This window comes from Hyperolius riggenbachi, chromosome 3, assembly GCF_040937935.1.
Source record: "Hyperolius riggenbachi isolate aHypRig1 chromosome 3, aHypRig1.pri, whole genome shotgun sequence".
Lineage (NCBI taxonomy): Eukaryota > Metazoa > Chordata > Amphibia > Anura > Hyperoliidae > Hyperolius > Hyperolius riggenbachi.
The window spans coordinates 223664983-223682846 of record NC_090648.1 but is presented as its reverse complement, the minus strand read 5'-3'; the positions used below and the strand labels follow the sequence as shown (position 1 = coordinate 223682846).

General features: G+C 44.7%; 1 protein-coding gene and 1 long non-coding RNA gene across 3 annotated transcripts in view; one reads left to right on the top strand and one right to left on the bottom strand.

The window, feature by feature from the left end:
- LOC137563418 (uncharacterized) overlaps window positions 1–12604 on the top strand; it is a 35266-nt gene extending 22662 nt beyond the window's left edge. Inside the window, exons 2-3 of the long non-coding RNA XR_011030346.1 lie at window positions 10304–10363; window positions 12436–12604. This is a non-coding gene — a long non-coding RNA (uncharacterized lncRNA). The remainder of the gene's footprint in view (window positions 1–10303; window positions 10364–12435) is intronic.
- The window catches only part of LOC137563417 (protein KTI12 homolog), a 56757-nt gene that overhangs the window by 10616 nt on the left and 28277 nt on the right, over window positions 1–17864 (bottom strand). For both annotated transcript variants that reach the window (XM_068275836.1, XM_068275837.1), the window contains exon 6: window positions 16574–16653. In XM_068275836.1, coding sequence (XP_068131937.1) covers window positions 16574–16653 — 80 coding nt within the window. The remainder of the gene's footprint in view (window positions 1–16573; window positions 16654–17864) is intronic.

Genomic DNA, 17864 nt, shown 5'->3' with positions numbered 1-17864 from the left:
TGCTCATCAAAAACCATTAACTATTAGTCAAAGATAACATAATTGAACACAAAATGCAGTTTAAATTATGGTTTTTATTATTTAGTGAGAAAAAAAAACTCCAAATCTACATGGCCCTGTGTGAAAAAGTGATTGCCCCCCTTGTTAAAAAATAACTTTAACTGTGGTTTATCACTCCCGAGTTCAATTTCTGTAGTCACCTCCAGGCCTGATTACTGCCACACCTGTTTCAATCAAGAAATCACTTAAATAGGAGATATCTGACACAGAGAAGTAGACCAAAAGCACCTCAAAAGCTAGACATCATGCCAAGATCCAAAGAAATTCAGGAACAAATGAGGACAAAAGTACTGTAATTGAGATCTATCAGTCTGGTAAAGGTTATAAAGCCATTTGTAAAGCTTTGGGACTCCAGCGAATCACAGTGAGAGCCATTATCCACAAATGGCAAAAAATGGAACAGCGATGAACCTTCCCAGGAGTGGCCGGCCGACCAAAATTACCCAAAGAGCGCAGAGAAAACTCATCCGAGAGGCCACAAAAGACCCCAGGACAACATCTAATGAACTGCAAACCTCATTTGCCTCAATTAAGGTCAGTGTTCACGACTCCACCATAAGAAAGAGACTGGGCAAAAACGGCCTGCATGGCAGATATCCAAGGCGCAAACCAAGAACATTAAGGCTCGTCTCAATTTTGCTTAAAAAACATCTCAATGATTGCCAAGACTTTTGGGAAAATACCTTGTGGACCGACGAGACAAAAGTTGAACTTTTTGGAAGGTGCATGTCCCGTTACATCTGGCGCAGAAGTAACACAGCATTTCAGCGAAAGAACATCATACCAACAGTAAAATATGGTGGTGGTGTTGTGATTGTCTGGGGTTGTTTTGCTGCTTCAGGACCTGGAAGGCTTGCTGTGATAGATGGAACCATGAATTCTACTGTCTACCAAAAAATCCTGAAGGAGAATGTCCGGCCATCTGTTCGTCAACTCAAGCTGAAGCGATCTTGGGTGCTGCAGCAGGACAATGACCCAAAACACACCAGCAAATCCACCTCTGAATGGCTGAAGAAAAACAAAATGAAGACTTTGGAGTAGCCTAGTCAAAGTCCGGACCTGAATCCTATTGAGATGTTGTGGCATGACCTTAAAAAGGCGGTTCATGCAAGAAAACCCTCAAATAAAGCTGAATTTCAACAATTCTGAAAAGATGAGTGGGCCAAAATTCCTCCATAGCGCTGTAAAAGACTCGTTGCAAGTTATCGCAAACGCTTGATTGCAATTATTGCTACTAAGGGTGGCCCAACCAGTTATTAGGTTCGGGGGCAATTTCTTTTTCACACAGGGCCATGTAGGTTTTGAGTTTTTTTTCTCACTAAATAATAAAAACCATCATTTAAAACAGCATTTTGTGTTCAATTGTGTTATCTTTGACTAATAGTTAACGGTTTTTGATGAGCAGAAACATTTAAGTGTGACAAACATGCAAAAGAATAAGAAATCAGGAAGGGGGCAAATAGTTTTTCACACCACTGTAGATGTGGCCCGCTACATCTTTAAATACTGGTGACTGCATATAGAATAGCAGTGTTGGCACTACCCTTCCACATGGAAGCCAGAAAGCAGTCATTCAATGCCTTCCAATCCTAGGTATGCCTCACTGTCTGGCACACAAAAACATATTCAGGAACCGCATGAATGAGTGTGCCCATGTGTAGGGGTGGGTAATTTGCAGTTCATGCAACTACTGGAGATAGGGTGTCATTTTGGGGGAGGGGGGATGACATTATGGCTCACATATGACTTGCTATGCTAGGGGTCACAATATTTACACTCGCTGTGTTGGTGGAATAATAACTGCACTTGCTGAGTTGGGGGGGGCACACTATCTGAACATGCTGGCATGCTGAGACATGAGGCTGCACTTGTAAGTAGGCACTGTCTGCAATACCTAGGTTCAGTATAATGTTTTTCTACATCATCCGGCCCCCCAGCAGTCTAAAGTATTTTGACCCGGCCCTTGACCGAAAAAGTTTGGGGACCCCTGCTTTAGGCAGTTTCTTACATTATGGTACATAGAAATCTTAATATTGGAGTAAAAAGATTAAATCATTAGTGACCACCATAAGGTTCATTTCAGATGGAATGCTGCAGGCGGTAAATTCACCGCCTGTCTGCTGCTCCTGTGCACTGTCCAGGCACTTGCTAGCTCGGTATGCAAGTGTGCAAGTGATAGGTTCCTGGAGGTGGTCAATTCGCCACCTGTCTACTGCTCCTGTGCACTGTCTGGGCGATTGCTAGCTAGGTATGCAAGTGATAGGATGCTGGAGGTAGTAAATTCACCACCTGTCTGCTGCTCCTGTGCACTGTCCAGGCGCTTGGTAGGTAGGTATGCAAGTGATAGGATGCTGGAAGTGGTAAATTCACCACCTGTCTGTTGCTCCTGTGCACTGACCAGGCACTTGGTAGCTAGGTATGCTAGTAATGCAATACAAAGCTAGCAGCACTGGAGACGCAATCTAGATTAAACAAGATTTCTGCTGAAATATTGTCTAATATCTAATGAAAATCGTAATATCGCAGTGGCGTACCAATTCAGATATTTGTTAGCCACATCTTGGAGCATGCCCTCTGTTTAACCTCTCCCTCTCCATGGGTACCTTCCCCTCTGACTTCAAACAGGCCACTGTACTTCCCCTACTTAAAAAACCCTCACTAGACCCCTCACTTCCATCCAGCTACCGCCCCATCTCCTTACTCCCTTTTACATCTAAACTCCTGGTGCGTTTAGTCCACCAACGCATGGCCCATTACCTTGACTCCAACTCCCTGTTTGACCCCCAACAATCAGGATTTCGGCCAGGCCACTCCACCGAGACTGCCCTCACCAAGGTCGTCAATGACCTCACGCTTGCCAAGGCCAAAGGAAAATACACTATCCTTCTCCTCCTAGACTTCTCATCAGCATTCGACACTGTTGATCACTCCCTGCTACTCCAGTCCCTGCAATCTGTGGGTATCCAAGACCATGCCCTAGCATGGTTTTCCTCCTACCTCTCAAATCGCTCCTTCAAGACCTCCTTCAATGGTTCCTCCTCAACCTCCTTCCCACTTTCAGTTGGGGTCCCCAAAGGCTCTGTTCTTGGTCCCCTGGTGTTCTCCATTTACACCGCCTCCATCGGAAAACTCATCTCCTCTCTGGGTTTCAACTATCACCTATATGCAGATGACACCCAGATTTACCTCCATACCACTGACCTCTCCACCACCACCATGGAGAAGGTATCCTCTGGCCTCTCAGCTATTTCATCGTGGATGTCTGCCAGGTTCCTAAAATTAAACCTGGATAAGACTGAACTCCTGATCTTCCCGCCCTGTGCTGCTTCACCCCCACTGACCTCTATGTCACTGTCAATGGCACAATCATTCATCCAACCACACAAGCCCGCTGCCTGGGTGTCACCCTGGACTCGGCCCTCTCCTTCACCTCCCACATCCAAACCGTAGCTAGAGCCTGCTATTTCCCCTTACGCAACATCTCCAAGATCCGGCCTTTCCTGACCCCAGACACTACCAAACTCCTTGTCCATGCCCTCATCATCTCCCGCCTGGACTACTGCAACTCCCTCTTGTCAGGCCTTCCTCAAAACCGCATCGCCCCCCTAAAATCCATCATGAACGCAGCAGCCAGACTCATCTACTCCTCCCACCGCTCTGTCTCCACAACTCCCCTACGCAAATCCCTTCATTGGCTTCCAATTCACTTCAGAATCAGCTTCAAGATCCTATGTTTGGCATACAAATCCATACACAAGTCCTCCCCAACCTACATCTCTGACCTGGTCAGCAGATATACACCTGGCCGCCCACTTCGCTCCTCCAACGACCTCCTCTTAACGACCCCACGCATCTCGCACTCCCATGCCAGACTGCAGGACTTCACTAGAGCTGCCCCTATCCTGTGGAACTCTCTCCCACTGCCCATCAGACTCGCTCCCACCTTCAACACCTTCAAAAAAGCACTCAAAACTCACTTCTTCAAGGAGGCCTACATCAACTCAACACTACCCTAATCCTTTCTGCCAATAACTTCTTGATGCACCCCCTCTAGATTGTGTCACCAGCCCCTCCCTCTAGATTGTAAGCCTTTGGCAGGGCCCTCTCCCCTTGTGTATCATACTTGACTGTGTGCACTGTACCCAGAATTTGGAACTGGAAATTTTTTTACCACTACCATTGCAGTTTATGATCTGGCATTGTACTATTATCTGCATTGTGTTGTGTATCTTATTGCTATTACCTGTATTGTTGTATCTATGGTCTGTTACCTGTATTGTTCTGTCAACCCTGTTATCATTCTAAAAAGGTGGAGGGCGCTTTAGGTAGGTATGTTTAACTGTTCTGCCCGCTGCTAACTAGTTAAATATGGGGACCCACTCTCCTCATACAAAATAATTGTATTTGAGTAAACAGATACTAGTTGCGCTGGGTCTGTATCATTCACCCAATATTATATATATTCAAACCGTTATTCAGTAAAGCATCTGAAGATTTATTGATACAATAAATTACATTACATTACATGTGAGTCAAGCAATAATAGTATATAACTGTCTCATTCAGACTAACAATCATCCACAGACCCTCCAATGTGCATAGATTGCCAAAAAATAAGTAAATATAAAATATAAATATGTAAAAAAGGCCTTAGAGATAAGCAATTGCAAAAAAAAGAAAATATCATGCGGATACCTAAAAATAGTATATCAATAATTATAGATTGGACTCCCTCCAACGGAAAAAATTGCTGGCATGTCCCAATATAGATCACAATGAAGTCTCATAGAGGGATGACACCCCACGACTTAATATGAAATCGATCTTCCAATGTAGGTTACGCTTATAGATGCCAGGCGTCAAAGGCTCTAATCGGCATTGTAGATTGCATATAATTCATATAGTTCATGAGTGGACTCACCTCCTTCCTCAAAAGCCAGTAGTGTTTACAAGTTGTGATAACGGTGAATGTACTCACGTCCTGGGGTAAGAGCTGCTAAGAGATTTACAGGGGGTCCAGTTCGTGTGTCCGAGCTCCGGCCGGCAGCTCAATGACACTATTCGGCTCCGTACTGTATCCACGACCATCCGCAGCGATCGGGTGTAGTAGTTCCGGGTGGCGGCTGGTCTACTTCCGGTGACGTCACCTGCTCCTCGCGTCCTCTATTGCTAGGTTACCGCTGGATTGCGGTTAGCAGAGGATGATAGACAAATTATGTCTAGTAGTGCCTGTTGTAAGAGTCCTCGCTAAACAATGTAGGATGGTGCAGAGTGAGGGATAAGACTAACGCGTTTCGGCAGACTTCAGCTGCCTTTATCAAAGTCAACTGACTTTGATCGCATGGTGCGAGGAGCAGGTGACGTCACCGGAAGTAGACCAGCCGCCACCCGGAACTACTACACCCGATCGCTGCGGATGGTCGTGGATACAGTACGGAGCCGAATAGTGTCATTGAGCTGCCGGCCGGAGCTCAGACACACGAACTGGACCCCCTGTAAATTTCTTAGCAGCTCTTACCCCAGGACGTGAGTACATTCACCGTTATCACAACCTGTAAACACTACTGGCTTTTGAGGAAGGAGGTGAGTCCACTCATGAACTATATGAACTATATGCAATCTACACTGCCGATTAGAGCCTTTGACGCCTGGCATCTATAAGCGTAACCTACATTGGAAGATCGATTTCATATTAAGTCGTGGGGTGTCATCCCTCTATGAGACTTCATTGTGATCTATATTGGGACATACAAGCATTTTTTTCCGTTGGAGGGAGTCCAATCTATAATTATTGATATACTATTTTTAGGTATCCGCATGATATTTTCTATTTTTTTCTATTTTTTGCAATTGCTTATCTCTAAGGCCTTTTTTACATATTTATATTTTATATTTACTTATTTTTTGGCAATCTATGCACATTGGAGGGTCTGTGGATGATTGTTAGTCTGAATGAGACAGTTATATACTATTATTGCTTGACTCACATGTAATGTAATGTAATTTATTGTATCAATAAATCTTCAGATGCTTTACTGAATAACGGTTTGAATATATATAATATTGGGTGAATGATACAGGGCACCAGACAGACCCAGCGCAACTAGTATTTGTTTACTCAAAAACCCTGTTATCATTGTCTGTAATCCTATTTATTGTACAGCGCTGCGTAATATGTTGGCGCTATATAAATCTAATAAATAATAATAATAATAATAATAATAATTAGGTGGATTTAGCCAATCTCTACCTCCAATTCCATAAATTAAAAAAGTGCACAAATCCAGGTGATCTTACCCCGGTCACTGCTTTATTGCATATATGTCAGCATTACAGACAGACTTGCACAAACTTTTAAGCCTTCAAGCCTAATATCTAAAGGATGCAAAGTTGTACAATAAGTGATATCATGTAGCTATCAAAAATGTATCTGAAAGAGGAGTAGAGATCTGTTGAGTTGCATACATAGGCACATTTTCTGATATCTTCATTTAATATAAAAATATGGGAAACACTGCAGAATGTGTACAGAGAACATTTGCCATTTAACAGTCTCTCACCCCAGAGCCATCACAAGGAAAGGAATCCGATACCTGAATATGAATGTTGTCACCTGAAAAAGGGCAGTGTTTCTTTTACCCCTATGACATGAACCTTCCATTTTCTTGGTATTGAATCGCTGGCTACTCCTTTTACTCATCAACAAGTAGTGGCATAAAGATCAGGAAAGGTTTGGAATTTCAGCATTTTCCAGAAGCAAAACACTACTTACTTTGGAAATAAATCAGTTAAAATAATGATATTAAATATTAAGTAGAAGAAAAGCAATTTTAATTGTTCTCAAAAACAGTTTTTGCAAGCTGAGAAAAAAACTTGGTATTCTAGTCGCCTCCAACTAATCTCTAAACATCTGAAAATCTTTCCTCCTCATCTGCAATTCAAAGAGCTTCTTGTTGGAATAAAAGACGTACAAGATTTCTAGCAGGCGTCGATGGCGCCTTTGAACTAACCAATTCAGAAATCCGTACAACCCCCCAGAGAGAGGCTTGTGGAGCTCTGCATGTTAAAACTGCTTCTAATGAATTATTCTCTGTTTCCCTCCAAGGCAAAATTATGATTTTCTTTTTCGTGCCCTGTCAGTCAAGAAAAACAAATGAAGTGACAGTATCGCAATGAAGAAAAAAGCAGCATACTTTGAATTCTACTGATAATCACATTACAATTCCAAACACTGTCCTCGGAAAACAACGTCAATGTATAACTAATGGATAGTCCAAACAAAACATGTATAAAGTAAGGTCGTAATACAACAAAAGGATTGATAAATATAGCCTTGTGGGAACTCTGGATATGTTGGCCCCATAGGCACTGGCACAGCTAAAATGGAGGGAATGGAATAGAATGAATGTATCTAGCCAAAATACATCTGCCAGGCTAGAATAATCGGTATAGTTGAACAATGTAATCATTTAATCAGAGGCTAATAACAGTCAGATGATTCTACTCAAGTCAAAGATTTTCAAGACATCTCTTGCTAATGAGCAGATTCATCTCAACAAGGTCTTACTGTGATCCTGATTGGCTGTTAATGGTATAGAATCTCAGTTGGGAAGAGGATCCCTTGCAATGGTAAGAACGGTTAAAGAATCCACAACAATAGGTCATCACCAACAGTTATCCAAAGCTACCCTCAACTAAGCTACAGCTGACAGCATGGCAGGCCATGGAATATGAACACTTAGGTTCCACTAGGGCAGTGATGGCCAACCTTGGTACTTCAGCTGTGAAAAAACTACAAATCCCATCATGCCTCTGCCTTCCCGAGTTATGCTTAGAGCTGTCAGAGTATTGCAATGCCTCATGGGACTTTTAGTTCCACCACAGCTGGAGTGCCAAGGTTAGCCATTACTGCACTAGGGGAACTGTTACGGGACCTAGTCCGGCATGGCATCAGGACTAAGTCCAACGCTTTGATTACTGCCAGCCCCAAGCCTTGTCTCTGTGCCACATTATTTCATTATGTGGGGGCATTTGGGCTTGCCCCTAGGGACACCATTTCCGGGTCTAGTCAGGGATGGCATCAGGCTACAGGGATCAAAGTCCGTCACTTTGATCCCCTTCAGCACAGCACAGCACAGCACTATCAGTGTTCTCCCTAGGCTCTTCCCACCCTCCATCCCAGGTGGTTCAGTGGAACTTTTTGTCAAGAGTGTGATGGAAGATTGCAGGGCATTGATCTACCCTACAGCACCTATGAATCTTTCCCATTTGGAGACACAGGCCTTAAAATGGTTAAAAGATAATAAAGATTTAACCATAAGGGAAGCCGACAAGGGAGGGGGGGGGGGTGGTGGTCATGGCCACTAAGGACTATCAAGCTGAGTGCCTTAGACAATTAAACGACAGAGCCACCTATACGAAATTGCCTTGTGACCCTACCCCTAGTTACACTTTGGAACTTAAGAATCTCCTGTCAAAAGCAGTAATGAATGGGACTTTAGATAGGACTTTGGCCAACAAATTGGTACCACAACATCCTAGAAGTCCGGTGTGGTATGCCATCCCAAAAATTCACAAATCTACTGATAAACCGCCTGGGAGGCCAATCGTTTCTGCAATTGGCTCCCTTAAGGAGTCCCTTTCCCAATTTTTGGACTTTAAATTAAGACCCCTCTTGAGATCATTACCAGCATATGTGGGGGATACAGTAGAGGTGTTGAATATTTTGAACTCTTTTGAATGGCAGTCCTCATATCATTTAGCCACGATAGATGTTGTTGCATTGTATAGTAGTATTTGCCATGCAGATGGTCTTCAGGCCATATCACATTTTCTCCCAGGTTTACAATATTCAGATGAGGAACAGTGGTTCCTTCCGGCGGGTCTGGAGTTTGTCCTCACCAGGAATGCGTTCCTGTTTAACCGCCAGTGGTACCGTCAGGAGGTCGGCACGGCAATGGGGAGCCCGGTGGCCCCCACCTATGCCGGCCTCTTCATGGGCCACTGGGAGGTCAACCACATCTTTTCGATGGGGAACGCGTTTCTGGGGAGGATCAAACTCTGGATCCATTTTATAGACGACATTCTACTTATATGGGATGGAGATGCTGGGTCCTTTGAGGAATTTATGACGATTATAAATGACAACGATGTTAATATGGCCTTTACTCATACTTGGGGTGAGAAATCCATTGAATTTTTGGACTTGAACATTGATGTCAGTAGAGGGTCATTGATCACTAAGACATATAGAAAGCCCACAGCGGTTAATTCAATTCTACATTCCTCCAGTTACCACCCCCCTTCTACCATCCGGTCTCTCCCTTTTGGCCAGTTCCTCCATCTCAGGAGGAACGTGACCACAATGGAGGACTTCCTGGAACAGGCGGAACAGCTGAGGGATAGACTTCGTGCCAGGGGTTACAAGGAGGAAATTATTCTTGAGGCCTTTCAAAAAGCTGCCAACAAGGATAAACAGTCATTGTTGATTCCCAAAATAAAAAGACAGCAGAATAGATTCTTTATGCACTTTACTTATTCCCCTCTATTTGATAAGATCAAGAAATCGATTAATAATAACTGGTGGATATTACAGGAGGACAAGCTCCTTGAAGACAAGTGTCGACAGACCCCTTGTATATCCTATAAAAAGGTTCCCAACCTGAAGGATCAGTTGTCCCATAGTGAATTTGTGAGCAGCAATACCTCTAATTGGCTGGGTAGAAGCAGACCCCCCGGTAATTACAGATGTAACTCTTGTTCCTGTTGTAATTTCTTAATCACTGGTAGACAATTCAGCAGATTTGGAAAAACAGTGAGATTTAAACAGTTTATTAATTGTAAAACTAAGAGAATTATATATGCCCTTATCTTCCCCTGTGAATTTATATATGTATGTATGTCTACCCGCATGATGCAGGATAGATACCAAGAACATTGTAGATCTCTGGGAAATCCTCGTGCTAAGGGCTGCCCAAGGGTTATGGACCACATGAACTCTGTGCATTTGGGTTAAGGTTTTTTGGGCTGGAAGTAGTAACCAGACATGGTAGGGGCGGAGATTGGGTCAGAAAATTACAACACAGGGAAAGCTTCTGGATTTCTTTTTTTGAAGCTGTAGGTCCTTTGGGACTAAATGAAAGGAATGATTTTTCAGTGTTTTTGTAATGAGATATGTTGCTTTTTAATATTGCTTATTGTATTTTTAATTACACTCCCTTTTTTCACCTTTTGTGTTTTTTAGGAATTGATCTGTGTGTGGGGGGAGGCCAGCGGCAGCGCACCTAAAGACGAGATTGGTCAGGTAAATAAGTCCATTGGTCCCTATGCAGCAAGACAGCTTTTGCTGCCGTCCTTCATAGCTTGGGTGATACCCGTTCTGTTTGATGCCTGTTGCGCCCAAATATTGGTGCAGATTGATGTCTGTGAGATTCCCCGTGTGTAGACAGCTTTTGCTGTCAATTCTCATGCAGGTAGTAACAGTAACTAAGGACGCCTCTCGCTTCCGTGATGTGCGGGGTGCGTTGCTTTTTTTTGCACTGCATCTCGTGCACTCCGGATGGTGATAGGCGCAGATCTCTGTTGAGTGTATACGTCACTCGAGATCTGTAGGGGGCAGGTTCTATGCCGGGCGGGTTTGGCCACTAACAAGGGCCGGGGCTTGGTACTCTGTGGACCCTCAGCTCTGATTTGTCCTTTGCTGCGGGTGACCACTTCCGGGGACGGCATTTTGATGGTGTGCTGGGTCTGGCGTCCTCCCGCATCGATTTGGAAATAAGTGAGTACACTATTTAAGGGGTGACTACGGGGGGGGGGGCTCTTTTGTCCTGACAAAGCACTCTACAGTTGAGTGCGAAACAGCTGTTGACACCTTCACACGTTTGTCCCTCTTTTTCCTGGTAGACTGATGCCGTTACTTTGAAATTGATTGTAACCTGTTCTAATAAAGGCGTGTTTTTTTACTGGATGTGCCCAGCTGCTCTCATCTCTTCAAATAACTGGTCTGGTGGAACTGTTTTTGGGCTTGGAGCACTCTAGGGAAGCCTGCTGTGGTTGGTCCTGTGCACCTCCTCTTCATATTACTGCCCATCATGCCTCTGCCTTCCCGAGTTATGCTTAGAGCTGTCAGAGTATTGCAATGCCTCATGGGACTTGTAGTTCCACCACAGCTGGAGTGCCAAGGTTAGCCATTACTGCACTAGGGGAACTGTTACGGGACCTAGTCCGGCATGGCATCAGGACTAAGTCCAACGCTTTGATTACTGCCAGCCCCAAGCCTTGCCTCTGTGCCACATTATTTAATTATGTGAGGGTATTTGGGCTTGCCCCTAGGGACACCATTTCCGGGTCTAGTCAGGGATGGCATCAGGCTACAGGGATCAAAGTGTTGAACAAAGTCCGTCACTTTGATCCCCTTCAGCACAGCACAGCACAGCACTATACAACGGATCCTCTGAGAAAAAAACGTAAATGAATATTATGTTAGGATTGATGGAAATATCCATGCAATTCCCTATTCTGGTATGTAGCAATAATTACGCCTGAACGATTTTAGGAAAAAATTGAATTGAGCGATGTCTGTCCAAAATCACAATTTCGTTTTGATTCACAATTTCCTTCAAGCATTGTTCCCCTCCTCTGTACGCCTCTGTCCCAGTCTCTCTTTGTGCCCCCTTTGTCTGTGTCCCCTCTAGGTCTCTCTCTTGCCCCTCTATGCCCCCTCTGTCCTCCAAAGCTGTTCCAGCACGAGTCCAGTGATGCCCGTCTATCCACTTTGCCTCCTGCAGGTTCCAATGCACAGCATACTTCCTATATATGACATACAGGAACCAGGAAGTATGCCGTGCACAAGAGCCGGCACACAGCAAGAGAGGACGGACAGTGTTGGACTCGTGTCGGAAGGTATGTTCAACATTGCCGATGCTGTGGGCTGCACGTGCTGAGACTTGGTCACAATGTCCCGAAAAAAAAACAATTTATTATTACATGCGTAATTACAGTTCTAACAGTCCACAGATAATCATTGTGGGGGGTGCTGTGCCTTGACAAAGGAGACCCCCAGTGGCCCAGTGAATGGTCAAAGCTGTCTTTACTCATGTAAATATAAATTGTTCTGTTTTTTTTTAGCTATTACAGACCTTTGAGGATATGGGATGGAACCTATGTGGCTCTGCCCTATCATTCTAGAAGTGTGTGATCCTGGGATAGATTTCTATACTAATAACAACACTCAAGGTTTAGAGACAGTATGCCCTGATACAGTATAGCAAGGTTGTTTAGGGCTGAAAAATGTCAGAGAATAACTGCAATTCTGCAAACTTTATCTAAATTGAAAATTATAAACCATATTCTCATCTGCTCTCTATGTCACTTAAGCCTTTACAGGAGTGGAGACAAGACTCTACGAGACAACTGCTTGCAGTTCAGAAGTTTATGGAAAAATGGAAGAGGCAAAGGCTCTGGCGCATGGCGCTTTGAGTCCGCCAGGACAAAAGCGCAATGTAAATGTTCTTTGTCTTGTCCGTGCCTTGGTTTAATAAACTTTTCTCCCAGTAGTTTTTCACACCTTATCAGTAAAATTCCCTTCCCACCATCAGCAAAAAAAAAAAAAAAAAAAAAAAAAAAAAAAAAAAGCACTGTACACAAAATATGTTTTTTTTAAAGATACTGACATTTTTTTTCTTTATTTTTAGTATTTCTATACTTGCCATGTACACACGTTGCAGAAACCTCTCCTACTTGAATTAAGACCAATGCTTGCTGTCTGTGAAGAACATCTGCAAAATATCTGCAGTCATTGTTCTGTCTTCGTCCTCCTAAATGGCCTGTGCTTCAGTACATTTACCGTATTTTTCGGACTATAAGACGCACTTTTTCTCCCCCAAAAGTGGGGGGAAAATGTCCCTGCGTCTTATAGTCCGAATGTGCCCCAAAAGATGCAGATAGCGCAGCGGAAGCTTTACCTATCCATGCGCTCCTTGGTGCAGGCCACTCCACTAAACAGCAGCGGGATCAAGACATCGCTGCATACCGGTGGCGAGACAGAAGAGGGGCGATCTTGCCGGCTGTGTCATCTAACTCCCTGGATTTTCGGCGGCTGGACAGAACAGGGGTGATCCTGGCGACAGCTGTCCTCCAACACTCTGGACTTGCGGCGGCTTGATAGAAGAGGGGCAATCCCGGTGGCGGCTGTCCTCCCTCGCACTGCACTTGCGGCGGCTGGTTAGCAGAGGGGCGATCCCGGCAGATGTCACCCTACTTCGTGCACTTTTGGTGGCTGGATTGAAGAGGGGCGATCCGGGTGGCGGCTGTCCTCCCTCGCACTGCACTTGCGGCGGCTGGTTAGCAGAGGGGCGATCCCGGCAGATGTCATCCTACTTCGTGCACTTTTGGCGGCTGGATTGAAGAGGGGCGATCCGGGTGGCGGCTGTCCTCCAAACTTCATAGACTTGCTGCAGCTGGATAGAAGAGCGGCGATCCCGGCTGTGGCTGCAGCGGCTATAACGAGTACCGATGCCTGTGTACTTCCTCGTTTACTGGCGCCTCCTCATGACCCAGCCGCATGTGCGTCACACGTCATGAGGAGGCGCCAGTAAACAAGGAAGTACACAGGCATCGGTACTCGTTATAGCCGCTGCAGCCACAGCCGGGATCGCCGCTCTTCTATCCAGCTGCAGCAAGTCTATGAAGTTTGGAGGACAGCCGCCACCCGGATCGCCCCTCTTCAATCCAGCCGCCAAAAGTGCACGAAGTAGGATGACATCTGCCGGGATCGCCCCTCTGCTAACCAGCCGCCGCAAGTGCAGTGCGAGGGAGGACAGCCGCCACCCGGATCGCCCCTCTTCTATCAAGCCACCAAAAGTGCACGAAGTAGGGTGACATCTGCCGGGATCGCCCCTCTGCTAACCAGCCGCCGCAAGTGCAGTGCGAGGGAGGACAGGAGGACAACCGCCACCGGGATTGCCCCTCTTCTATCAAGCCGCCGCAAGTCCAGAGTGTTGGAGGACAGCTGTCGCCAGGATCGCCCCTCTTTTATCAAGCTGTCGCAAGTTCAGAGTGTTTGAGGACAGCTGCCGCCAGGATCGCTCCTCTTCTGTCCCGCAGCCGGTATGCTGAGGTCCCTGGATCCCGCTGCTGTTGACCCACACCAAGGAGCCTTCTGTCAATGTGGTGAGATCATCCACTTTGTAATGTCTATGTTTAGTAAGTGTAGCTTCTGGGGGAGGCAGATGTTAATTTAATGTAATGCAGTGTAGTGTAAATGGTGGGGCAGCAGGGGTGGGGTTGTATAGTGTAGAGTAGAAAGTGGGGGGGACATCAGGGACTAGTGTAGTGCAGAGTAAGTTTACTGGTCTGGCAGCAGGGGTGGGTTAGTGTAGTATACAGTGTAGCTACTGGTGGGGGCATCAGGGACTAGTGTAGTGTAGTAAGGTTACTGGTTGGGCATGGGGGTTAGTGTAGGGTACTTGGTCTAGCTGTCAGGGGCAGCAGGGGTTAGTGTAGATGGGCACTGAAGCTTAGACAAGGACAGCTTGGGGGGGAAAAGGGTCTACAAGACACCCCTGCACTATAGATGCACAAGGTTTAGAATATTTTTTTTCTCCTGATTTTTGTCCTCTAAACCCAGGTGCGTCTTATAGTCCGGAGTGTCTTATAGTCCGAAAAATACATAATGTACAGTATACTAAGCACAGATTGAGGAAAGACATTAGTTATCCTCCATACAGATTTTGCAGCCAGATTTTTATTTCAGCCTTACAAAATCCAGGAAAGTTTGAATTGAGTAAAAGCTTTTACTACAGGAAGGTGTACATACTATTGCAAATTCACAAACATTAAAGGGAAATTCCACAAAGCGACACTAGACTGGGAATTAAATAGGAATAACATTTGTATTTTCAGCAGCTTGGTCATCGGCAATGGTTTCAAAGCCTCGCTATCTAAATGACCATTTAATAGGAAATTCTATTTTTTTCTGGTAAATTACAATCCATCTAGTATAGTTCTATATATCCTGTAAAGCAGGATTAGCAGCAAACATTATTCTTGCTGGCTATAGATAGATGACTGGGTCCATACTCTGAAGTGGTCAGAGATATAATACTCAAAAATCAAACTATTATGTATTTGTATTATGCAAGGCATCAGATTCCAATCTTACTGTGTATGGGCTGGTGCACACCAGAGTGGTTCTGAAGCGCTTTTTAAGATGCTTGCAGGGGGAAAACCGCTTGGCTAATGAAAGTGAATGGGATGGTGCACACCAGTGCAGCTTGTTTTTTCCACAAACGCAAACTCGGGGGGCTGCAGCACTTTTTAGATTTCTGAGGCGTTTCTGCCTCAATGGTAATGTATAGGAAAATGGAAAACAGCTCTGAAAAACGTTAAATCAGAGCGGTTTTCCAGGCGTTTTTTTTACAGAAGCTGTTCTGTAACAGCTTTACTGTCTGTAACAATATTTGAATCTGCTACACAAAAACACTGCAAAAAACGCTAGGCATGTTTAGAAAACCTCTCTATACATGCCTAGAATCGCTCTGAAATCTGCTTCAAAAACCTCTAGCGTTTTGCGGATCTGCTAGAGGTTTTTGGTGTGCACTGGGCCTATGAGAAGCTTTAGTCTGGAAATCACAGTGTTAGCAAAGTTTGTGGGCACAGGCCAGATTTGTGATGTATGAAAAAACAAATGTGTTCCTAAACCGAGAAGGATATAGAGACTGACATTTATTTCCTTTTAAAGGGACTCCGAGCTCATCTTAAAAATTAAAACTCACCCGGGGCTTTCTCCAGCCCAGTGCTGGTCGGGAGGTCCCACGACGGCATCCTGGCTCCTCTCCTAGTCCCCGCTCCGAAACGGCTGACCGGCGGCAGCCCGGGCGACACTCGGCCGAGTGTCGGGCTTCTTCTTCGCGTCATCACGGCAGCCGGCGTGGCAGTACGGCGCATGCGCGCTTTAATCGCGCATTCGCCGTACTTTCACGCTGGCCGCCGTGATGACGCAAGGCGGCCGGCGTGTGATGTCAGCCGCGTCATACGCGGAAGAAGAAGCCCGACACTCGGCCGAGTGTCGCCCGGGCTGCCGCCGGTCAGCCATTCCGGAGCGGGGACTAGGAGAGGAGCCAGGACGCCGTCGTGGGACCTCCCGACCAGCACTGGGCTGGAGAAATCCCCGGGTGAGTACAATTTTCATTTTTAAGATGAGCTCGGAGTCCCTTTAAACAATGCAGATTGCCTGGCTGTCCTGCTGAGCCTCTGTTTCTAATATTTTTAGCCATAAATCCTGAACAAGCATGGATATCAGGTGTTTCTGAATGAACTCTGAATAGATTAGCTGCATGCTTGAGTCAGGTGTGTGATTCAGACACTACTGCGGCCAAAGAGATCAGCAGGACAACCAGGCAACTGGTATTGTTTAAACGGAAATAAATATGGCAGCCTCCATATCCCTCTCAACTCAGGTGTCCTTTAAGTCCTATTCTGCAGGTCAGTCTTGTTTTGGGATCCTGATACTTACATGTCCTCTGTATACTGTTCATCTGGACCTCTGTCTTGATTCCAGCTGGAACTGATGTCTGTAGATGTCACACAATGAATCTACAAAACACAAACAGATAAGACCTACAGCATTCCATTATCACCCATCATTCTGTCCTTTACGTTAGCTCCTTGGGTTCAGAATCTCACAAGTATAAATGGGACCCATTAAGACAAGGTGACATTCTCAAGACACTGGTATAAAAAAAAGAGAAAGGTGATAAAAAGAATATCTTTTATAATTAGACTGCAAAATGGAAACTTCAGGCCTTATACAGCTGCCTGAGAGGTCAGCCCCATCGCACAGGAAGACAAGAAAATGTTACTTGAATCATAAAAGAGTTACCCTCAGAATAGTGACTAAAGACTTTCTGACATTAATTATTAAGCTTTTATTGTCTAATCGAGCCAACGTTTTCGGGGCCACTTGAGGTTCCTTCATCAGGAAAGAGAAGAGGGAGAACTCTAAGAACTCACATCTGTGATGCAACTCGTTTCAGCGGCAAAAGCAAATGCGTATGCGTAATTTCTGGTGTTTAGAAAATATTGAAATGTATACAGTATTTAACTTTGTTATATTATACTGCATTAGTGGAGTCCAATTTCTGAGAGGTTTACAGACTGACAAGCAAAACTCCAGGCATCACAATGAAAACAGGCCAGGGTGTTGCTATACTGATATACTTAAAGAAATGTGAATACAGTTTAAAAGAGAAATAAAAATAGGCTTTTTCTACTTAAAAAAAGAAATAAAATAAATAAATACGGTAAATCTCTTCCCATCTATATGGTTGGAAGATGCAGATTTTTATGCAGAGTCACTTGCCTCCTGCTGTTTTACCTTAACCAAAATCTTGGGTGGTAAGGGCAGTTCAGAGCTTGAGTAACATTTAAATTTACATCAAATTTAAATCAATACAATTCATACACTGTATATACTCAAAGATAACCAGAAATGTGAGCCATGAAGGTGGAGTGTGTGTTGGGATAACGACTTATCTGCGAGTGTAAAGTGTTAATTTTCTGGTTAGGTCTGGGTCTGCCCCCCTCCCACCACATGAAGAGCACATAATGAATGTGTTTATTTGAAGAAGAGTACATGTGGGAAGCTTGTCTGTAACTATAGTTGCCCCTTCTGGCTCTGGTAGCAGCCCTCACATATCTGCCTTGTTTATTAGCAGGGTTTGTTCTAATCTGGATAGAAGCTCCTTAATTTATCAATGTAAAATACATAACTGATTTGAACTGGTTCCGGATGTGCTCTATGCCCT